The sequence below is a fragment of the Pezoporus occidentalis genome, unplaced genomic scaffold (assembly GCF_034315485.1).
Source record: "Pezoporus occidentalis ecotype Australia unplaced genomic scaffold, CSIRO_AGI_Poc_V1 ctg15, whole genome shotgun sequence".
NCBI classification, from domain to species: Eukaryota; Metazoa; Chordata; class Aves; order Psittaciformes; family Psittacidae; genus Pezoporus; species Pezoporus occidentalis.
Window position 1 is genome coordinate 8890808 of NW_026913316.1, and position 25013 is coordinate 8915820.

The 25013-nt window shown below is 38.9% G+C and overlaps 1 protein-coding gene across 1 annotated transcript in view; it reads right to left on the reverse strand.

Annotated features, from left to right (window-relative positions):
• Window positions 1-308: 308 nt before the first annotated feature.
• EPB41L4B (erythrocyte membrane protein band 4.1 like 4B) overlaps window positions 309-25013 on the reverse strand; it is an 84286-nt gene continuing 59581 nt past the window's right edge. The window contains exons 3-16 of the mRNA XM_062610967.1: window positions 21205-21247; window positions 18914-18992; window positions 15924-15968; window positions 15081-15133; window positions 10808-10928; window positions 10099-10186; window positions 9470-9558; window positions 8702-8771; window positions 8360-8529; window positions 8162-8271; window positions 6170-6200; window positions 5647-5680; window positions 4541-4608; window positions 309-1736 (exon numbers count right to left, since the gene is read on the reverse strand). Of these exons, the coding sequence (XP_062466951.1) occupies window positions 1589-1736; window positions 4541-4608; window positions 5647-5680; window positions 6170-6200; window positions 8162-8271; window positions 8360-8529; window positions 8702-8771; window positions 9470-9558; window positions 10099-10186; window positions 10808-10928; window positions 15081-15133; window positions 15924-15968; window positions 18914-18992; window positions 21205-21247 (1149 nt within the window). The 3' untranslated portion in view covers window positions 309-1588. The remainder of the gene's footprint in view (window positions 1737-4540; window positions 4609-5646; window positions 5681-6169; window positions 6201-8161; window positions 8272-8359; window positions 8530-8701; window positions 8772-9469; window positions 9559-10098; window positions 10187-10807; window positions 10929-15080; window positions 15134-15923; window positions 15969-18913; window positions 18993-21204; window positions 21248-25013) is intronic.

Below are 25013 nucleotides of genomic sequence, written 5' to 3' on the forward strand. Positions count from 1 at the left end.
ACAGCGCCAGCAAAGTTTCTCTTCCTTCCTTCCTTCCCCACATAAGCCACTGCTGAAACACAGGAAAAGCAGACTAGGGAAACTGAATTCAGCCTCTGTGATTACCCACCTCAGGCCTTACCCTGGCATCAACACATCTTACTGGCACAATTGCTTCATTGATTTCCCCTCTACAGACTGCACTGAAAATGCTGATCCAGCATAACATTACTGATTCCAGGGCAAAACTGGTACAAGCATAAGCTCTATCATATCTACCCACCCTCCCCCCATATCCTTCAAAATTAAATAATGCGTCATAACCAGAACAAGATTGAAAATTTTTATTTGTACTTAGCACAAACAGGAAAGATCAAAACAAATATTAAAAGACAGCATTTGTAAACAAATATATTTCACAAAAAGTTAAACACTATCAAATTTGCTGTGAAAACAAATTCAGTTATAGCCATTTATAAACGTGTATTTATCAAAATCAAGTAAAAAACTACTTCATTTTTAAAATATCCCAAATGAAGATTTATTCCAACAACTTCAGACAGACCACAGAGGCAAGGCCTAATTAAAACAGACGCACAAGTGAACATGGCACTATGATTTCCAGTTTAAAAATACGATAAAAAAAAATAATCGGCAAGTGATCAAAATACCAGCCAAACCTATTTAAAGACCTAGGTTTGTAAAATGTACATTCAACTTTGCAAACATCTAACTTTATAAAAACAGAGCTATTTCACCAGATTGTCCTCATCTTGAAGTGTACCCATTATGAGCTGTGTTTCTGAATCCACTCAGAGAAGTTATCAGTAGGTAGTTTTATGCGATTGTATAGTTCATTTCCATAATCACATTACAAGTAAGAAGACAGCAGCACCCTTTCAGCAAGGATCCATTTTTAACATTCTTGCCTTTATAGCAGCAGGTATGGTTTTGGGGAATGCTATCAATATAATCAGTAAGCCAAAAAAGGAACATACATACTCCATGAAGTTTGTGATAGTGTTCTTTCTCCAGACTTGTTTTTAAGTTAGGCAAGCACCTCTATTTTTGCCGCAGAACACAAAAGATTAAAAGCAAAAGACACCCAAACCTATGACTACCTCAGCAGGCTCCCTTTGTTGGTGGTCCACAAGCCGGTTTGATTGCCAGTGCGAATTCTGTTTTTCCCTCCCTCCAAACTCCTATTTGCATGTCAACTACAAAGTTTCTCAAACTTCACCTATTAATTTGACTCAAAAAACCCCAAGATGATATAAAATAACTAAGGCACAAATGGCTGATCTTCACCAGCAGGCAGAGTGTCACAGATTCCAAAGTATGGTGGAATGTAAATCCCCAGAAATATTTCTGGTCTCGGGGCACTGGAAATTCTCACCAGCTTTCACAAAAGGTTTTTCAAGATTTTTTTTTTTACAAAGATATGGAAAATACTTTTCCCAAGAATGTCCATGAACACTAAACAAGGATGGATGTACATACAAAGACACACACATTATGCACAATACACTTTGAACGTACTGCAGACAGACAAGGACCATGGAATGCAATGATCGTCTGAGATGGCAGGTGAAATGAAGATGGCTGTTTTTCAGAGTGTCGTCATGAGTTTATCTTGGTACACCATGCTTTGGACGCCTCCTAAATTCTTCTGGTTCTGTTCCTGGATATATCGTAAATTGCTGTCCTCTCCACTTGTGGGGGGTTTCCAATATGGCCTGTCATCATGATAGGGTGGCCTGTACCATTTGCACAGTTATTGGTTAGTGAGAGATGGAAGTAAACTTATGAGTGCTACACAGCTACATGAGCTCATCCAGCAAGTGCTAAGCGTGCATATAGTGGGATGGGCAGCTAACAGCAAGGGAGAGAATTGCTGACAGACCTACAGGCCTGATGCAGAAGCCACTGAAGCAATGGGAATCTTTTAGCTGATTTCAAAAGGCTTTGAATCAGAGCTCAGTCCTTAAAAACCTTCTGTTTTCAAGTCTTACAGACAAGTGTCGTGCATCACTGCTCCTGAATCTCAGAGGGATGGTGGGGCGGGAGGAGGAGGCTATAGGAAAACTAAATGCTAACAACAATCTAGTAAAATAAACCGTATCATGCAAAAAGTTGAGCTCATGAAAATATATCCTTAAGGTCTAAAAAGTTTAAAAAAACATCCTACTAAGAATAAAAACTGCTCTTCTGTAGATATTGCTCCTCACTCAGCACTGATGCAGTTAATCACACAGAGGCAGCCTGTGAGCTACACAGTCGCATTTTGTTAAGAGTCCATAGTTAGTACCAGTATTTATCTGTGACTGTGGTGAAACTAGCACGAAGTACTAAGAGGAAAAATATTTTTTCCCTTATTTGTTCATTATTTATTGCTGCTTGGAGATATCAACCTCAACCACTCCTACAGTGTCTCCTAATCATTTGTGTGCGTGTGTGTGTGTTGGGATAAATAACTAACTAAAACAAAATCTGAACAGTATGTAGGAAGCCACAGTACTTGGGATTCCCTTATTACCAAACTGCAGTTGCACTTCTTATTCTGGTAATGTTTGTTGTTTGTTGTGATAGCAGATATACATGCAGGTTTAGAGTTTACCTTTTTTAGATATCCTAATGTTATATAATGACAAATGTTAACTGGAATGAATTTTCTCAGAAGACTGAATATTAAGTTAACTGCAAACAAATAATTTCACTGAAAGGATCTTAATAACAGGACAGACACAATTCCACATATTTCACAAATCAATCAACAAAAAACCCCATATATAACAACATGTATTACACATGTATTTCCATTTCAGCCATTGGCCCATTCTATTTGCATGCCCAGCAGAAAGAAAGAATGTCATGAATCCGTGATTTGTTCTGAAGTTCATAATTGAATGGATTAAGCTTTCTCAAATCAAGCTATCCAGAATGTTAAACATCCAACCCTTCCACTTTGACCCCAAGTTAGAATAACTTAAAGCTTCTGCTTTAACCACATATTTAAATGCTTCTACCTGACTGGGACAAAAAAACTGAGCACCTTTTCCACCAAGCTTGCATGACTGAGCTCTTAAGTATGTTTTTTAGCCTTACAAGCCCAGCTATAAAAAAGCCATTGTTCATATTTCATTGACCTTTATTTTTGCCCAGGCAGTGGAGGGGCTGAAGGGGAGAATGTCTACACACGTTACAATACATTACTGTGCTTGTTTCAATATCACTCTGCTCCAGGGTGAACTATTTGGCTATAAAATGTTACTGACTTGTATCATAAGTGAAGAAATCTTCAGAAAAATTTCAGCAAAACCTCAAATGATTGATAAAATCATTAACCTCTCTGTCATCACTCTTCTGTAATGTGAAATTGTACATTTTAAACCATGCAGAATTAGAAGGACAAACAAACCCTGAACAGGAAGAATCCTGAACATGAAGCACAGGCAAAGTTAATTACCCAATTTAAAGTCTTCTGTTTGCAGCAAAAATTTCGTAGCTGCTTTACTGCTCTATGCTAGGAATTTTTAGATTAAAATGAGTATGTCTGCTTCTCTGCCTAGTAAGTATTTCTAATAACATATTTGCCTTTTCCTGCATTGTCAGACTCAAAACTTGGACCAAATTGTCTTTTCAACCATTTTAAGCTCAGCCTCGTCTCCAGAGCTTGCCTACACTAAGAATGAAGTCTACCTGTCCTGAGGTTAAACAATATAGAGATAAAAATGTAAGATGAATAGGAATGAAGATTAGGGTATTGGTATTTTTCAGTCAAGAGTGATTATTTGTCTAAACCACTGAGTAGCCTAAAAAGGTTAATTTGTATTAGGATGAAATAGCAGCTGCTTTTTATCACATGTACATGCACAGACACATATCTACCAGCAGGTGCATGCCTTCACTGTGCATTCCACCAAGCTGCTTCTAACTCAGACTGAATTTCTTCCAAAATTTATTTTCACACAATTTTTCTCCTTACTAGTTACAAAATAAAAAGTATGCAAGAAGATAGCACAAACCACATATAGGAGTATTTTTGTGAAACAGTTCCCAAAACTCCATAATGTAATTTCACTAATTATCTGCAAAGTGCTTGATACATTGTTCCACATACATGCTATTTTTCCACATACATTTCTGTGAAAGATGAGAAAAAGTGCTGCAATATGAGAATCTGTCCACTCATAACTTAATCCTACCCCAAAATTAGTTTCTTCTCTTAGACAGTTAAATACTGATCAAATTACAAATAGTTTTATTGATGCTACTGAGCACCTTCCCATCCAACATACATACTCTCTACAGAAATACACTGAAGTTGTATTTCAAGTTCGGAATTAAAAATCAAGGAAAAATTAATCCATCAAGGAGCTTAGGCCACTCCAAAGCAAAATCTAAATAGAAGTTATTTAATACTGCCTCTATGTCACATAAGTCTAACTTCTTTGCTTTTCATGTGCAGAAAACTGCCCAGTACATCCACCAAAGCTTCATGCCAACAGATTAAGATAACAAAAGAAGTAATCATCTCATTCACAAAGTGAAGATTGCTTACCTTACATTCACAGGTGTATGTGGATGCCAGTGTGGCTGAGCAGGAAGTATATTAGGATGATACGGGGGCTGCAAGTGAAAACATTGAACCCAGTGAATGAAATCATATAAAAACTACCTACTAACATTTACTTTTTATTTTCCTGGGGCCATGAGGAACATGCTCCCTGGGGGCCCTAGAAACCCCCTGTTTCAGACCTTCTCCCATGCCATTAAACATATGAGACTTCTTGGTGATGAGCTTTCTTGTTAGGCCACACTCATGGGAAAATGCAAAAAAAATTGCCTTTCTATTTGAGAGACAACCTGGCACATATAGTGCTTCTCATAGAAAGCACATCAAAAGAATGTCAGCTTTAATAAAAGGTGGAGAGTGAGAAAGGTTACAAGAATAATAGCAGTCTTCAGAAGGTCAGTTATCTTTGGTGACAGTGTTACTCTCTCATATCCATGGGATCTTGAGGAGAAACAGTGAAACAAAATCACTAGTGAGGCTTTTAATAAAAACAAGTATAGAGACTAAGTTCTGATGCACACACTCAGTTTGGACGAAAGCACAGCCTGCTTTCTCGGTAGCAATGACTGCTAGTATCATAAATGAAAACTGGGCAAGGTTTTTCCCTGAAGTGTATAAAGGAGCTTGTTAAAAAACAAACAACAAACCAACAAATAAGCATTTGACCAGCAATGAACACCTTAAGTGTTGTGATGGGGCAGATAACTGAAACTGAGTTTGTTGGCAGGGATCATCCAGTGTGAGAGGCTGTTCTAGACAAAAGCTTGCTCACAGAGCAGTCTCCTGGGGTCTATCATATTCACTGTCTCAAGGGCTTTAACCTGTGATTTCACAGAAAGGGAAGGGAAAAGAGTGTGGCAAATGAAGTGTATTCAGCTTGCAGAGCATCCAAGAACACAGGGGAATAGGGAAGAGTCCCTCCACTTTCCCTGTAACTCCCAATGTGATGCTGTTAATTTCTGAACCTCTTCAGAGAATCCCACCCCAGAGTAAGGAAACAGAAGCAAAACAGCTGTGGTAATTATAGAGAGCAAAAAAATTTACTTCTAAATAATAAAATGACAATATTCTCAACAATTGTTATCTCTTACCTGGTAGTTATGGACTTCAGGAGTATTTTTAGCACTAAGGGAGGAAGAAAATTAGCTTTTATATAATCAATACATCTATGCCAACATTTCCTATAGTTCAGGGTTCTATTCTTCAGGGAGGTATTACAGTGAAGTAAAATTAGTATTCATAAGGACACCAATATTTTATTCTAATATACACTACAGAAAATAGAGTGCAAGAAAAAGGGGTGCATTTTTTTTTCTTCATTTTACGTTTGTGAAGCAGGAACAAACAATGCTAGATAAGTTAGCTCAATAGCAATGAGCAGAAAGGAAATATGTTTTACTTTAGTCTGATCTCAAACACCAAAAGAAAACTAAAAAAATGAAAGTACTTAAAGTCTCACAGGCAGTCCCCAAGAAGAATCTGGTGCTGTATAATGAGAGATCCCAAAGCAATTCATTCATCCCACACCACAGAATTTAACAAATCCTAATGCAGACATGGTCTTCAGAATCCTTTTTGCCTGACAACAGCAATAGAGAGAACTTGAGCACTCACCACAGTTGTGCTGCTTTCACAGGATTGTTTGCTTAAAAAGAAATAAAACAAAAAGTCTTAAGTTGTATGAAGTATCAGTCATTCTGCAGCTATTGTGACTGGGATGTTATACTACAGTTTAAGCCAACCCTCATACAGACATATTTTCACAAATGCATCAATCACAACTACCGCCCTGTGCTTTGTACCATTCCAGTGTGAGTATACGGAGTATGAGGCAGGCACAAGCCCCTGTTTCTGCAAGAGGCAAAGCCCATAAAAAAATGTGCAGATCAAGTTCTGCACAACCAGAACGCTACTTCTCCACTTTGCTGTAGCTACCATGTCAGTAACACTGAGTTCCTTGAAAATCTGAAGCAACTCCTCACAGGAATTTTGCATCTTACTGAAGCCAGAGTATTCCTGAGGCTGGTAATAGCCTGTGTCTTATTACAGTGAATGACAGTAGCCAAAAAAGCCCATCAGTTGGGAATATGGGAAGGCACCGAGCAACCCTGAGCAACAAGGTCTTGGCTTGTGCTTTGGACAGGCTGGAAAGAACAGTGAAGAAGGCAGCTGAGTAACTGGGATAGATAATTTTTTTCCTGACAAACAGCATATATTTCAAGAGCACTGAAAAACTGCTGAGTGATACAGCTGAAAATCCAAGCCCCTGCTGAGTACAGAAAGTGGATGATAAACTTCATGAGACACTGTAGAAGTCTCAAAGAGACTGAGCTAGGACAGAATCCAATGCTTGTGGGTTGCTACTAGGTAAGGAGTCAGCCATCTAAAGGCAGTTTTGGCATTAACTTAAAACATGTCGCTGAGCACTCTGGAGGGAGATCATCTGGGGGTTTGTCTTCTGACAAAGACAGTTCTGCCTGGCTGCTATGCACAGAGAACTAAACCAAGCATAAGCCATACTTTCACTCTTCCCCCCCACCTCCCAGACATAAGTACACAAGTACTGAGACACAACGTATAAACTGTAGGTCTGACAGATGCTGGTACTGTAAAATAAAATTGCAATAATCCATACTTCCACTTATGAAATCACCCCCACTTACCATATAACTGATTATCATGTATCGCATAACAGTATCTCACAAATTTAATGAATTTGCACTGCCATAAAAAACTGAGGGTACTAAAGGTGGGAGGAGGAGGTTACAGCCCCTAGGAAGGATGCCTGCTCGCTACCCTTTCCCCCTGTACATGAGAAATAAAAGTGTGCACCCATAATATCACAAGGATTTCTCATGGCACTGAGGTTCACATTCTAGGAACGCAATGGAATGCAAAGACATCCTTAGACAATGTAGGTCACTGTCGTGGTTGCATCCTACAGCAACTACAGCTTCAACCCCAAGTAATACAGAATTTAGAGGCAGTTGTCTTGCACTGCTCCTTCCTCAGTTTTTTTACAAGGAATGAAAATCTCAGTTTCACTTCTGAAGGAAAAATGACAGAAACCACAAGGGAAATCAGTTCCTTGTCATTCCATTAAAATTCAGCACATTTCAAGTCCCAGAGAAAGCTATTTAAGGTCAGAATCTGGATAGGTGAATAACAAGCCATCACAGTCAGGAAAGCAGCAAAAACTGCATGAGACTGCTGTCTGGCTAGGTAAGCAAGTCAGCAAGGCTTTTGGGTGCTGCTCTACTCTACAGAACAAATGTGCTTCTTCAAAGAAAATGTTACATGCTTTCCTTCATTGAGTGTGATGCAACTTTTCTTTCCTGCTCACTGGAGCAACAAAAGAAACCATAGGTACCTCCCTGTCCATAGATTTGGGATGGAAGAATTGAGTGCAGACAGAGATTAAAACCAGCAGATACGAACCATGGACTCCAGAGAAAAAAAACACACATGTACATCCTGATTTTTTAGGTGATCTGAATGTTTTTCCTTTTTATACTGTGGTACAGATTTTACTATTTTAATATGACATTTATACAATAACAGGACACCTGCATGACCAGTTCAGTAAGCACATGTACAAACACTTACCCTTAAAAGTTGAATGCCTTCGAGAAGGGTATCGCTTGCTGGGCCTCCTTTCAAATGTACTAGTTCTGCGTAACCTTGTCCCATGTGTTGCTTGATACTCTGTCCTCCCACTTCAAATACAGAAAAAAACAAAGTTTACCACTGCCTTTTGCTCCTTTTGTATAAACCCAAATGTATTGCTGTTACTTTGCTAAATACCTGAATCTGAAGCGTGATCCCAGCCTTATGAAGTCAGATCTATTAGATTTGCTATTTGCTGGGGCTCGCAATCTGAAGAAAGCATGGTGTTCCACTGCACACTTCCACAAATGTTTGCACGTTTTGGCACTGTCTAACCGGAAAACAAATGTGTGCTCTTGCTCTCTGCCCTAAATGCAGAAACAAAAGCTTCGGAAGTTGGCATGCATGATATTAGTTATTATCCTTGGTAGGAGAAATACAGCCTGGGCCAACAGTGTGCTGAACCTCTCTTTTATTCTTACCAGCCTGAGCACACACCACACTCTGTTGGATCAGGCCTAATTAAGGGAAGAAAGTTACCTGTTCATCATCTTCTACAACCACAAGCGTTAGCTTGCTCTTTTTAAAGTCCATTTTTGTGATTTTAGGCCTAAACACAAAAAAGCAAAAAGAAAATTAACGGGAAAATGTCATTCTATAATCTAGGACCATTCCCCAAAATGTATGAGGGATATGGAATTCTGGAACACTTCAGGAACTGCAGTGAAAGTTTGATTTCCTGGAAATGTTACTATTTTGCAACAGATGTTTTACATTTAGTCAGGAGAAGAAAAGGCTCAGGGGGGACCTTACCGCTCTCTACAACTACCTAAAAGGAGGATGGAGAGAGAAGATGGCTGGTCTCTTCTCCCAGGTAATAAGCCACAGGACAAGAGGTAACAGCCTCAAGCTGTGCCAGGAGAGGTTTAGATTGGATATTAGGAACGATTTCTTCACAGACAGGGTGGTCAGGCATTGGAACAGGTTGCCTAGGGAAGTGGTGGAATCACTGCTCCTGGGAGCACTCAGAAACTGTGTAGATGAGGTACTCAGTGACACGGTTTATTGATGGACTTGGCAGTCCTGGGGTAATGGCTGGACTTGATCTTAAAGGTCTTTTCCAACCTAGCTGACTCTGTGACTTGAAAGTGGTATTTCTAACCAAGCCAATCTACCTTCAGATTTAACCTTGATGTTTCAACCTTGCAGACTCAATCTACATTACAAAGTATAGTCAAGATGCCACTATGCAAAGGAGAGACATTGCAGCATTTTAGCAGAAAGGAACATAACACAAAAACAGATTACCAAAAGAATAAGCCTATTTTGTTGGCTCCTTCAAAGATCAATATGCCTGTTGGTGTCAGTCCAAGAGCGTATTCACAACCATCTCTTCCCTGCAAGCAAGCACAGAATCAATAATCAATATGCCACTAGGAGAGTAAATCTGACTAGAGTAGTATCTCAAAATCAATAGGTTTGCATATTTTTTTAACATTACAGAGCAGGAGAATATACATTTGTACTGGGTGCAAACTAGCAGGTTTTGGCAATAAAAGGCTGCAGGGTGCCCTGCATGGGAGAGGGCTATGTGCTGCCCCAGATGGCTCTAATGCCCATGGAAACAGCCCCACACTGGTACTGCACCCAGGGGAGCCCACACCTCAGCTCACCTATGTTGAAGAGCAAGCAGTAGCTGCCAGGGGAAGGAGACAAAGAGGTTAAAAATCAAGGGACATGGGAAAAGGCATCTGGAAAGGGATACTCTGGGGGACATGTGTGCTTACAGACACATTCTTGGGAGAAGCCCTGCAGGAGGGAGGTGCTTCTGAGGGACCATGGGCCATGGGGCAACCCACACCACCACAAGGATATCCCTGAGGGGCTGACCCACACCTGAGGGACCCCACATTAATAAAGAATCACATGGATCTTACCTTAACTACATGCATATCTACACCATACATTTCTAGCCATTTAGCTTTGTTCAAGTAGCACAATTCAGCCTGTGCTGGACTCTTTCCCCTAAGAACATAAGATTTATTTATACTTTATGGTACGAAATTTTTGTCAATTTAAAATCTTTTAATTTTCTTTCCCCTAATCTTTTTCTTCAGGACCCCAATCTTAATGACACTGAATGATATTTCAAGCTTATCTTATGTTTTTACCCTTTTCCCTCCAAATGAAAAGCAAATCAGAGGGATGAAAATTGAAAAAGGTCTCAAACTGACAATACGGCTGAAAGCACAGGTAAGACAGAATCACCAAAATCTATTATATTTACTAACAAAAGACAGGAAAAAGGATTTACTATTACCCTGAATACAAAACTTTATGTGCGTATGTGCGACAGAAGGAGAGAGAAAGAGAACAATTTGCAGCATAAACAGCAAAAAGACCTGACTGCTTAACCTGTTATGAAATTATCTAAAGGAAAATGAAAAGAATTAAAGCTCACTCACCAACCTTCCCTAAATTACCACTTGCCATTTCTAGGGGAGGGGAGGGCTCAAAGTCTGTTTACAATACTTTTCATCTGACTATCACTGTTTCACATCTATTGAAGGCGTTCTCGCGGACATATCCGACTTCAGAAGAAAACCTCCTGTTGCTAGAGACTCCACTCCCACACAGGTACCCTACCTGCACTCTTTCCACTTCTGAAAAATGTCAAATTCCATTGCTTCGGTCTGGTTTGGTGCAAACCTGAATTCAGACACAAGTTCTGGTGTGTGCTCTGGGTGCTCACACTCTCCCAGCTCAGCTGTAATTAATCAATTGAAAAGGGAAAAACATAAAGATCATGAGATGACCAGAAACATTTAAGTCCATAACCTCCACACAGACAATAATGGTTGTAAGTTTCTAAGTATGTTGTAGAAGAATGCACTTGCGCTGATGTTGTAAGTTAACCTCCTCCCTGCAAACTCAGGACTCGGCACAAGTCAGACAAATCCATTTTCAGGAGCACTGTAAGGTTACGGTAAAGAATTCTGACACTCAAGAATCTAGAACTAAACCATCTTAACTAAAGCTGCTTCTTTGAGTTTTGAAGAATTTAAAGGAAATGAAGTTTCCATCAAAAGCAAAAATCAATGTACTACTGTTTCAAAAGAGGTTACTTTGAAATTTCTTCTCATTGTGTATTTTTCATTCCAAAACACTTCCCATTCCACTGAATGCTTAGTTATGTTACTGCTTGTGTCAGAACACAAAGATAATACTTAGTCTTAAGAAACCACTGCTAAAGTTCTGGGGTTCTTTTTAAAACCACAGAGGTGCTATAATATTCGGATTAAGTAGTTTTTAAGGAAAACCACTAGCATAATTGAGGTGTCACTTTCTCCTTAGCCACTCAAGGCCTGGTATCTTCTTTTCCAGGAGCAGAACACTTGCAAACTCTACTGAGCTCAGCAGAAGATGCATGTGCTGGGCATTTCAGTGACTGAAACCCTTGTCTTATGCCTGCAACCTGCTTTGCTCCTGGCACCTTCTAGCCATACAAAGAGGCTACAATGTCATCACCTCAGCATGGAGGCACAAACATCAGCAGCAATATATGATTCAGCAGTACAACCTGTCACCCCCTGACATATGATGTGATTCCAAAGCAGGGCTTTGTCAGTCTGTGTTTCTTGACTACTATTACTACTACTACCACCAAAAGAAATTTAAAAAAAAACAAAACAAAACAAAACAAAACGAAAAAAGGGAAGAGAAAAGAAAAAGTTAAAAAAAAAAAAAAGGGAAAAGAAAAAACAGGAAGGAAAATAAAAAAAAAGGGGGGGGGGGGGGGCAAGCATAAGAGAGAGAAATAAACTCCCTTGAAGAAAACAGTTTTATTGCTTCAGGGCAGTATTAGACATAACATTAGAAAACTAATTCACTGTCAGTCTTCAAAAATACCTAGCAGGATATATTAGAACATAGGAAGTTACATGGTGAGTTACATTATTCTTATCTATATGCCTTCTTTAACAGAGTTATCTCAGCTCTGCTGCTGTTTCATCTAAGTGGGAAGCCTATTTAACACGTGTTGCAAAGAATTACTGGCAGTCCAGTCTCCAGACTGTAAGAGGGAGCCACAACACACACATTAGCAAGGAGGACTTCAGGGAGAAAAAAAAGTAAGAATTTGAAGTTGGATGTATTGACAACCATCTAGGAAAAACATGGGAGATTTCTCTACTAGTTAATTGAGAGAGAAGGTGGGGAATGAAAGCTGACTGTGCCATAAAGAGGATGTGTAAGGATGAGAAGAATCATGAGTGTGTAGGACAAAAGATACACAGAGAAGCTAGGGCAGAAGTATTAGGTACAAGAAAAATATCACCCTTGTTTCCCAAAGGCTGCAGTCACTGTTTATTCACTTTCAGGCAAACAAATGATGTCACCATTTTGAACTCTAAGAAATAGGTCTTAAGAGTAAGAGCCAGCAAGTCTCACCAGCTCCCCGTAGAGCGGAAGAAGGGGGAAAGCACAGGCTCAGTACAAGGATGCTCTCACTTGTGGAATTACGTTCCCTGAATGGCTTAGCAGCACTAACATTTTTCAACACAGGGCACAGCAGAGGACCCACCTCTTCATTTTAGGTTTTATGATAAAGTATTACGCTTTGGCATGCTCTCCTCTGCTACTTTTTTTTTTGGAGGTGGTGGTGATGATGGGTTGTTATATAATGCATTTATATACATTATCCATGTTCTTTAATAAATAACTGCATAAACTGGAGAAATATTTAAAAGGAAGTTTCTGAGAAAGGTTTTGAAAACCCCCAAAACACGCTTATCTGTTTATATTGTTCATGCATCAACATGTTTATATTGCTCATTCTTCTACACAGAAAGAAGAAAAAGTTTTCACTACCCCAAGAAGATGGCTTACAATTAGAACTGAATATTGGAGATCTGAGAGAATGTTTTCCTTCTGAGTTTAATGCAGTTTCATAAGTACACCTGGTTGAATACGAAAGCCAAGCAAGACTAATGAGGTAGTTAAAGAGTTATTCTAAGAGTGACGATTCAAGTTTTGATTACAAGCTTTCTGCAGATAATCCATAGGTGAAGTACAGGATTATGTATCTGCTTCACAAGTCACCCCTACTGCAAATCAACGTTACTTGCTACAGAATTTCCTCATGGGCCTGGAAACAAACTAACAATTTATATTTGAAAGATGATTCACACCAAACACCAGCCTTGGAACCTATTGTTTGAAACAAAGAAAGAATTACTGTAATGGAACAACTTTGTTGATAAAGAACATGTATGAAGTTTAAAGCTGTCCTGTGAAGAGAACAGGCTTTTCTTTCAGAGGCCTTAGCATAGCAGTTTCTAAATAGCCATTTGTAACTTTTCTTCACTCTTAGGAAAGGCTCACTAAGGAATAAGATTAGATTTTACACGGTAAATGTAACCTTCTGAGGAGGGAGTAATCATTTGACATTTCTTAAAACTCTTCTGCTTAATTAAATTCCCAATGTCAGCAAAATATGCTAAATGTTATGTCATAGAATCATAGAATATCAAATGCTACTTATAGTGTATGTCAGCAGAGATATTAAATTAGTTACAATAATGAAAGAATTTTGGAGAAACTTATTGTGATGATGTCAAAATTGTAGGAAATGAAGAAAAAAAAAAGGCAGAAACGTATAAAAAGTATGTTCCCACAGAGAACGTCAAGGAGAGTTAGCTTTGGTACCTAGCTGGGGACATTATAAATGTGATGGATAGCTGCAGTATTACATTTACACAGTAATCACAGGTGTCAGTTACTATCCAAAATGTAGAGGCATCAACCTATTGCCTTTTGCTTGGTTCTACTCGCTTAGACCAGGGGTAAGGTTACTGCTGTTTTTATCTGTGAAAATGGAAAATAGAAGTAACAAATTAAATATGAGCTCCAGACTTTCCCATCTTAAAAAGACACAGAGCTTGCCTGCAGTAGTTCTTTGCACACCTAACCATCAGAGCTGTGCCAGACTGAAGCAGAAAAATAATCCACTGCCTCAAGATTTATACCTGTTGCTGTTTGGAACTGAATTCCCAGTTTTGATTGTCAAGTCCACCTAGCACCACTGAGTTATCTCCATTGCTGTATTAAAGTAAAAGCCTCTACCTAAGCACTCCATGCACCACTGCCAACCACCAGATGAAGGAGAAAGAGCATTTTTCATTGCAATTAATTTTGCTGCTGCTATGCCTACAGTGGTCCAGTTCACTGTACTTTCTTTTAGGAGCAGGAAGCCCATGTTCAAAACTACACCCACAGGGACCCGCCTAGTGCAAAGCTCTACAACTGCCGGAAAGGAGGATGGACAGAGGTTGTGGCTGATCTCTTTACCTAAATAACAAGTAACAAACAGGACAAGCGGTAACAGCCTCAAGCTTCACGAGGGGATGTTTAGATTGGATATTAACAAAAACTTCTTCACAGAGAGGGTGGTCAGGTATTGGAACTGGCTGCCCAGGGAAGTGGTGGAATCACTGTTCAAAACCCATGTAGATGAGGCTCTCAGTGACATGGCTTACTGGTGGACATGGCAGTCCTGGAGTAATGGTTGGACTTAAAGGTCTTTTCCAGCCTAGCTGATTCTATGAAGCATGGGCTGAAGGGCCACCTGGCTCTTCAGGCTGAGCCAGCAGTACTGTGAACACACTACACCTTCTCACTCAGTGGGCAACTATTTGAGGTCTTTCTTCCCTGGTCGCCATGGAACATTTTGCCCATCCACTCCTTTAAGGTTTCTTCCCTTTGGCAAGTGTGCCAGTGTTGGCCAGTGGAGTACAGAAGTTATGAACGGGGGGAAGGCACGGAAGTGATCTCCTAACATTCTTCTCCTCAGCTAAAGGAATGGCATTTATATATGATGAATGAGAAAGCACTAGTAACAAAGAGTGAAAAGAGACCATACCTTGAAGACACAGAGCTGCGAGTTCAACAGCAGTTTCATATGGGCATTTCAGTCTTGAAAAGAAAAAAATAAGGTATAAAAATCATGTTGCCTTTCTCAGTGAATTCTTCTTGCAATAAAGCTAAGAAGTAGCTTAATGTAAGAAATGGAAACATTAACTTCCATGAACTACTAATGTTATGAAACATCTAAAATTATTTTTACTTGTATATGATTACTTCCTAATTTGGTACATTCTAGTTAACACTGAATACATGATACACTCCACCATAAAACAAGCTTGAACTAATAGAGACAACATTAAACTGACTAAGGGACCAATTTTGCTTCCACACTGTATTTTAGAACATGGCTTTGAGGTTTTTTGATTTTGTAATTACAAAAAAAAAAAAAGGAAAATAGAGCAGGTGTGAATTTATTGGCCAGGGTGAGACTATAAACACACAAAGTACTTTTGCAGGGTTGACCTGTAGAGAAAGTGTTGCACTTCATCTTTTCCTCCCATGTTTTACCTACCATGCTGAAAAATATGGCAAGCACAAGTTACATTTTCAAGTCATAATAATAATCAAGACAGTCTTTGCTCTTTATGTGTTTCCATCACCTGGTTGATCCATTAAAGGTCTTTACCCATTCTATTTGTCAATAATATAATCATGATCTCTGTATTCTAAAGCAAAAAAAAACCCATGCATGCGGAACTGTAAATCATGCTTATAATCTGTGCACAAATACCATACAGAATTAAAAGGATCACACAGTTAAAGTAAAATTTTAAATCACCGAGCGATTAGCTATAATAAATACGTTAAATTACAGTTGCAAGAGCAAAGAGGTACTTACTTCCCTGAAAGAATGTCTTGCCGGAGCTGTAATACAAACAGGTACCTGACAAATAAAAATTCAGAAAGTCAGAAGCATATATAATGTCATCTTTCTAGGCCCCATGGCTCTTAAGAAAAAGGGCCTTTGGGATCACCCAGATACACCCTGCAACCTTCAAACTTCCCCTAGCTTTCATTAAAATCAGAAAGAAGAGAACATTTCTCATCTGCTGGCTGTGTTCAGGACATTGTCCAAAGCCTTGCTGTTTACTGATGTGCTCTGTTTGAGCATACACCACAGCAACCTAAACATAACTGATATTCTGACGTTCTCTTGATCTGAGTCCTTCCCAATTCAAGGAAGAATTGAACTGCAGGATCTAGAGTCAAAGGCATGAAGACTTCAGGTCTACCTTCTCAAACACAGAACATGGGAGAGTCCACATTACCAAAAGAAAAAGCCCAGGTTGAATTATAATTTAAAATAGCAGAAAACTTCTGAATAAAAGAAACCTGAACTCCATAGAGTCCACACATTTATTTAGGAGGCCAAGTAGGAATTTACAGCCTTCAAACTGTAGTAGTAGTTTAAGCTGTTGCTAATTTTCAGTTATAGGCACATTTCATGTTTCACAGTCACTCAGAGTTAGGGTCTGAGGCATGCAGAAGCACCCCAGGTCATGCAAGAGCTCTGTTCAGGACAAGGTGGCACAGGCAGGCTCTGCACTGCTTTGGACACTGTGAGGTGAGGCTTGCCATGATGCGTGATGCAAGAGAAGCAAGCACAAAGCACTACTGAGTGTCAACCCAGTAAATGCGAATGTAAGTAAACCTCTGCTACCTTTACAAAGGAGCCAGAAAGACAAAGTGTTTTTCATCACAGAGGATGTGCTGTGAATGTGAGGAAGGACAAATAGCTGGAATCAGACAGGGAAATAGAAATGAAAAGGGAGATGAAAAAGACTTCTCATGACACACTAAAGCAGAATCAGATTTATCCACGTTAGCTCTGTGTCACAGCTCTGATTCACATACTTGGCTAATACCTGACATGCCAATCAAACCTGGGTATTTGCATGCATAGATTAAACATAGACAAGTGTATTTCCTGTTCCTATTGTTTTCCTCTGATGATTCACAATCTCATGAACTCTTCTAAATCTGAAAGAAAAATCTGGGCAGTTCTTCTGCCTGTGTCAGTTGGCCTGTAAAGCACCATGGCTTTGCTCTGGTTGGTATGGTTTACTCTTGCTCTTTTCCTGCACACAGACTGACAAGCATCAAAATCTCAATTGCTGATATTCCAAATCAGCAAATTCTCCATGACACACATTCCTCTGTTGTTTTTCTAACTGACCTACCTAAACAGGTCCCATAAAGGTGACAGAAGATGTCTTCCAAATGGATTTAAACTGTGTTGTTAAATTGTTAAAAGACAGAATGAGTGATGGGTTTCAACTCTGTGCTTATTATGAGAATGTGACATTGACATCTTCACTACAAACTGGAGTCTATTTTGAACTTCCACCTCCAACCAGGTCAGTTCATGATTACTGTTAATGGTATTTTTTCCTCCTGCTCTTACTCCCATTTGAATTCTGAGTATATAGTTTTTAATCCTCACTTTTTACTCAACATGCTACATGGAAAATCTGATCCAGCCAGCGTAAAGATTCTTAAAAAAACCCAGCAACATTCAAAATTATTCTCCCCTACAAAAAAAGAAAAATACAACTATTTGTTCACCGTAAAATCAGTTTCTAGCTCATTTTCATTTTCCTTACCTAGTTTCACAGACATCTTCTGTCAAGCTTACGATTAAATAAAATTGTTCATAACACTGAAAATTTAGCTGACTAAAGTGTTTTTCTAATTAAAATAATCTTCTGAACTGTCATATTTCAGCAACAATTAGATCACAAAGCATCAGAAGTTAATACTTTCAGAGGAAATGTCTTACTCGATCACAGCAATGATCACATAGCTCAGAAACCCACATCTTCCAGTGACTAGGATCATATGCTTCAGAGGATTAAGCAAGAAATCTTGCAGTAGACAGTAATGGAATAATGTGACCACAGGGGAAATGTAATACTTGTCAGACATGCACCCTGATGTATGAAGACTTACATCAATTTTCAGAAAATATATATTATTCCTACTAATTTAACCACATTTTCTCATTACAGATGCCCTCAAATCATCCAGGTTTTTTGATTCCCTTAAGATCTTGTATTTAATCACTTAAGTGGCAAGGAGTTCTATAGGTTAATTATACATTGTAGAGGAATATGTCCTTTTATCGAATTAACACTGCTGCACTAAATTGATAGTGGATATTAAATCCTCCATGTCAGTATCATAAGGTAGTGACAATTAGCTCTTTCATCTTGTCTCAGGCAGCGAAAAAAAAACTCACCATGGTCAACACAGCAGATAGGAGAGAGTAAACTTATGTCTGCAAGTGTAAGTTTAATGTAAACATCACATGCACATGAACTACAACAATCAACAGTCTTTAAGCACCTTAGGCTGATTGGGAGTACACTATTGCCAAGCAAATTAGAAGACATAGAAAATGCCCTATGGTGAGAAACAGACAGAAAAAAAAAAAGATAGAATAACATTATAATAGTTAATTACTATACAAAGATGACACAAAGTTGGCAGATACAAAAGGTAAGTAAAATCCTTTTCCTCCAGCTGCTCCTTTCTCAGTTTTCAGAATATCCTCCAGCTCACACCCAGGTGCTATGAACCCAGCAAGGTATAGTTTTTACACCCCTGAAAATAGCCCACCAGGCTGAAACAAAAGACCTCCAGGTATCCTAAGGCAACTTTATACAATTGCAGTCTTTCGCACCACAGAGAACACGTGGGGAAGTGGAAGAGATTCAGTCAATCAACTGTTAACGAAGAACTCAAGCTGCCTATTACCATAATTCTGTGGCCTTTGTACCATTATTAAATCATCCCCAATTCTCAGAGCAAAGGGGACAAAGTTCCTACCTTGTAAACTCCTCATGAAGGTTGTTTGGTTCTGATGAATAGTACTTTATTCGAAAATGCAACGTGTATGGAGGTCCAACTGTGTATGCAGAGATTTTAAACAGGGGAAAACAAAAAGTTTACACTAGTTGTGCATCTCTTAAGACAGGACAACAACCACCACCCCACAACCCAAGAAACCCAAAGCGAGCTGTGTTTTTCACATTCTTTGAAGAAGCCAATATTTCACGGTTTTAAATTGTAAAATGCATGCAGTAAAAAAAAAAAAAAAAAATAGATTACCACCATACTTTCTGATACTCTAATAATTAGATTAATCCAGCAACAGTCCATTTGGCAAACACATTTTTGTTCAAAGAGGTGTGCCCACAGCAAGTTCCAGGTACACTGCCTATTGCTGGAGGCAGAGGGAGATGGAAGGGAGAGGAAGGAAGAGGGTGATGCTTCTTATCAGGCACAAACACAACTCCAAAAAACACCTGACCCAATAGATCAGATTTTGACTGGTACAAGCGAATGAGAAAGGGTTAGATAAATACTGTGGAAAGTGCTGGAGAGGGCTCTGAAAGGCACTCATGAACACAGAAAGCTAACATATTCCACAAAGTGGTGTTGGGAGAATTGTTTTCTAATATCAGAAGGTGAATGCTAGGTCTGACTTTCTATGTAACACAGATAACAAAATCAGACACTATGAGACTATGACCAATATTTCCTTCTCTGCCTAGGCATCATCTTCCAGACCAACAGCCTGCTGGTACATTAAGTGGTAGAAAAGTAACTTTCTTTCACACCTTTCTAAGGTCTTCTGTAACACCACATCAACACAGTATGTATGTGCATATCAACCATCCACTCTACTAAAAACATGTGCAGCTAAACCTGTAATTATTAGAGCTTTGACACTGTCTCCAGCAATAGCTCCTAGAAGACAGGTTATAGTACCCTCAGCTGACAGGCACTACTGGTAAGGTCTGCATCAGTGAGATAATGGCTCTTACCTGCCCACTGCTGGGAAAAAAAGAGCAGTGAGCACATCCATCATGAAAGAGGAACTCTCCTCAAAGCACCTGCTGAATGCAAGGTAAAGAAAAGTATCCTGTTGTGAGGCAGACCTTTACAACACCCATCAAATTGCTTCCCTCTTTGGCATTCCTCAGGGCATGGCTTGGCCAATTTCTTTTTAAAATAGGCCCTTCACAGATTAAACAGACCAAACAGTGCAATTAAACTGGTTGAAGGTGTTACAGAATCATTGATTTTCCACATTTTAAGGCAGATCAAGAAAAGGACACAGCTGTAACAGAAAGTGCACCTGCAAATCCCTTAGTCACTTCAGGTAAAGCAGCCTGTGATGTGATGAAAAGATGAGAGAAAGCCAACCACCAAAACCTTACCTACAGCAGCTATCTTTACCATCTATTCTAGCAGAATAATAGCCACACACTGTGGGTTGAAAGCAAACTGTCCTAAAGGCCTTTGAAGAACTCCACCATTTACAAAAATCATCTAGATATTTGGATACTTATCAGAAAGAAGGGCAAAGCACCAATGAAGCAATCAAGACCCGTTTCTGTGAGATCCTTCAAGAGGGTCAACAATTTCCTTTCAAAACACTATATTTTAATCTCACAGAAATGGTATTTTAATCTCACGTAAGATTATCTATGCCTGTCTATGGCTGTGGCCAACTGCAGTATATTAACAAAACATGTTACTGCTGATGCTGTACTGTATCCAAGCCTGTAACCAGGTTATTAGAAATCCAAAAGCAACTTGCCCACCTTAGCCAATTTCCACAAAGTACTCAGTGGCCAAACCGAACCCCACCACCCACTTGATGAAACAGAAGGTATTTCTGCTGGTTTTATTCATGATACAAAAAAAGAGGTTAACCATTATACAACAAAATATTTTCCATTACTCAGTCTTTGAATAAAAGTAATAAATTAGCAATCAGAAAATTTGTTCCAGATCAGTAGCAGTAACAGAAAACATGATCTGTGTCCAGGCAACCTGATTTCACAGATCAGGCTGAAATTACCTGACAACCTACTCTGTCTCAGATGAACAGCACATGTTTAACAAGGGCTGCTGAAGGCTGGTCTATCGCTTATACGTGCTCTTGCATTTAGCATGATATAGTCAGCCAATTAGCCATTAAATCTATTTCCTAAGAAATATTTATTCCATTAAAGGCCATGTTTAAACATTCACAATCATGTTCAAATACTCTAAGTTCATATTCTCAAGGAAGTAACAAAATAAACAAGCAGAGACATGCTACTTACTTTTTATTTGCTTCTTAATGAATTTTGATTGGTCCAACCAGTGCTGAAAAAAGAAAATCCACATTTAAGCAGTTCCATTTAAAGATTTTGTTGACATGACAAACTAATTACATCAAAATCTAACAGATAAAAATATCTTTTAGGAGGAAATATTGCTATATTTATTTACTAAACTTCTATACGTTTGCACAAGTGTTCCTTTTCACATTTACCAACTTACTTTCTTTGACGGGGGAAAGCTTGATTTACAAATGCATCAGTATTGCCAGGGAAGTTTCACTCTTCCAGAGAGGAAACCTCAAAAACCAAAACTGCAAAGCGGTGGTGTATGGAAAATACCCTTTCATGCTAGGTTTAACATCTGTTATGGAAGTGCCCTTGTGGACAGCAGGCCAAACCCCTGGGTTTCATTCTCTTTTCAACTCTTCTGTTTGATGAAGACCCTCCAGATCCTACACTGTCCTGCCTTCCATTGCTCCATGGCCACGTTTTTTCAAGATAAGATGAATACTGAACCCTCACTAAAAGCATCTGGGAAACACTGATGCATACCCAACACCTCTTTTTGTGCTAATCAAAAGATCTTTAATAGATACATCTTTGATGACAAAAATGTATGCTGCCCAGCAAAGTTTATGCACTCCCTTGTCAGTGAAAGTTGTATCTACAGAAGAGTAACGATGAACAATCTCTGGTGCAAACTTAGCTTAAACCTTTGACTGTCTCTGCACAATGTCCTACACAAGGCTGCAGTCTGATTTGAAGCAACCCTATGTAAATGCTCCAGTCACATAAGGTAATAAACCAGTATTTGGAATTCCTCAAAATAAATATTTTGCTATATTAATCTTAAAATAATAAACTAGGTACTATGGCACAAAATCTTAAGGGAAAAAACCCTGCCTCCCTATTAAAGCATTCATGCTTTCAGAAAAAGGGGAATCTTTAAATGACTACTTATCATTCCACTAAAACCACAGCTAAATAAATGTGAAAAAGTATTTGTTGGACAGTAATGCTGGTATCTGTCCTAAGTCAAAGCAAAAAGTTACTTATATCACAGGCATAGAGAAGGGTATATATCAAAAGTCTGATAACTTATGACCTCTAAAGTAACTAAATCTCACAAAAAGGAGAAAGAGAAAAAGAAATAACACTTATTCTGAAGGTGCTTTTATTTGCATGAGACTTGCTAGACTCCCTTAAGTGAGGCTGCCAAGGAATCCATCCTTACAATCTGAGAAATCTCCACCAGAATGGAAATAAAACATTACAGCAGCTCATACAAACACATTCCTTGGAGTTACAAGTAATTTATTCAGACTCTACTTTACTCTTTTATGAAGAATTACACCAGTAAACACAGCAGTTCACAGAAGCTTTCTGAAATTTCAAATTTTTGATAGTAATATTGAAACTTCAGTGTATTTTTTTGGTGGGTTTTTGGTTTGTTTGTTTGGGCTTTTTTTTTAACTGAAGTTATACTTTCTGTTACTTTCATACCTCCAGGGCAGATTACTCTTTTGTGCTTCCAACACCTAGCTACAAAAATGTCTTTCACCCCAATATTTATTTTGGCTAAAGATAAACCACTCGCAAAGACAAATGTACCGACTCCATTAAAAGTTTGGCTTCATATTAAATCAAATCAAACATAAATAACATCTATACTACAGGCAAAAATCCTCCAGTTACTTTTCCATCTGTGGCTCATTACTACCATGTTCAGAAATGAGCACCACACAGCCTGAACTAAAATAATTCCCACCGAAATAACAGCTGACAGTCCCAATCCTGGTATGTGGTATTCTAGGTGTACTAAAACTCAAATACACCAAGTGTCAAACTGGTTATCTGTAAGTGTAAATACTTCAAAGAAGGCTTAAAAATATCTCACAAGACTCTAGGAACTACTTGCGCAGACCATTAAACAAGGCTACAACCAAGACAGGGAACCATCATTCACTCTCCATAACCAAGCAGCCAGAGGCAGACTGCTCCAGGAGATAAAGCACAGCAAGCATTAAATTCATCCCTCTTCAGAGGCAATTATGAGCTACCATTTTACCCTCATCCCACATTGCACATCACAGATGCATGCGATATGGCCACCACACAGATTACAAAATAAAAATCGAGGTAGGACATGGACCAGCAGTATTACTGGCCCAGAGTTACCAGTCCTGGCAGTTTTCATGCAGATTTGTCAATTTTTAAAGTCAGATATTATGTGCAACAGCACAAAAAAAGCCAAAAAAAAAAAAAAGGTTTGGGCTTGACTACATACTGCTTGCTGACTCAAGAATAGGAAAGTGAAAGCAATGAATTCTTAAGTCTCACTAGGAAGTTGAAAAGAGGAGACTTTTTCTCTCCCAGCATCTGTCTCTGTAGCTCTATCTAAGCAACTGTACACCATTTCAGGATCCAAACTCAAAGAAACTTAACTACGGATCTCAAAGAGTAGGACAGAGGCTGACACAGTAATTTCAACTATACAGTGTCACATTCCCTATATCCAGTCTGGACTCAGAAGCATCCAAGGAGGAGGAAAATGATTAATTGGTTTAGGACTGTGTTATGATAGAAAGTGTATCTAAGCTACTTGGACCACACTAAGGGGAAAAAAAGCAAACCAAAACAAACCCCAGTCAAACTGCAGGTAATCAAGATTCTGTGATTACTTTAGAACAGAACTGAACAAAACAGAACAGGACAGTACAAATAGTTCGGTTGGAAGGGACCTACCACAATCATCTGGTCCAAATGCCTGACTACTTTATGTTATCAAGGGCAGTATCCAAATGCCTTTTAAATACAGACAGGCTTGAGGCATCAACCTCTCTAGGAAGCCTGTTCCAGTGTTTGACTACCCTCTCAGTAAATAAACGCTTCCTAATGTTCAATCTGAACTCTAACTGATACAGCTCTGAACCGTTCCCATATGTCCTATCACTGGATACCAGTGAGAAGAGTTCAGCACCTCCCTTTCCACTTCCCCTCCTCAGGAAGCTGCAAAAAACAATGAGGTTAGTCCTTTAATTCTGTCAGATAAACAGGAAGTTCAAATGCTGGATTAAATTCCATTTATTCCTGCTTAATGCCAGTGTAATTTCTTTCCTTTGCCAAATGAATAGTTTCCTATGGTATTAGCTGACATAAACCAGTAGTTACTTGTTGGGATTCATGTGCTGAAAACACACCCCAACCAATTCCACATGAGAGAAATGCCATTTAAAAAAAAGATTTCTTAAAATAGTGGAAGCACGTATGTATCTCAGCATGCTCTCCTGTTGATCACTCACTTTATCTAACTGAAGGGGAAAAACTAAGTACCTCAACCCTCCGTAAGTGACAGCAACCAATATTTTCTCAGAATAGTCACACAGCAAGGGAAAGATGTATTTGTGTCAAGATACAGCAGATAAACTATAGTTTCTGGTCTACGTAAGGACCAGAGTGACTGCCAAACGAAGACTGAAAAGGGGAGTACCACAGGTTGACACAAACCCTTCACACACCTGAGCTTTGCAAATTCCATCGTCTCTCTACTTGCTTCCTAAAAGAATGAAAAATCCTTGTCTTGTTCTATACAGCCCTCAAAGGTGACCTGAAAAGGAAAAAAATTGTGTTTGACCCTTTTTGGTTGGTTTGCTTTGCTAGTTTAAACTGCACGAAGAATGTCCTGAATAAACTGTTTTCCTTACGCTCATTCAGTAAGAGAATGCCCATTCTTACTGGAAGTTTCATTTGCTTTCTGAAAAACACTGCTTAAATGCTTTCTCAAGCCTTACCTGGAGGTACAGGAGGGA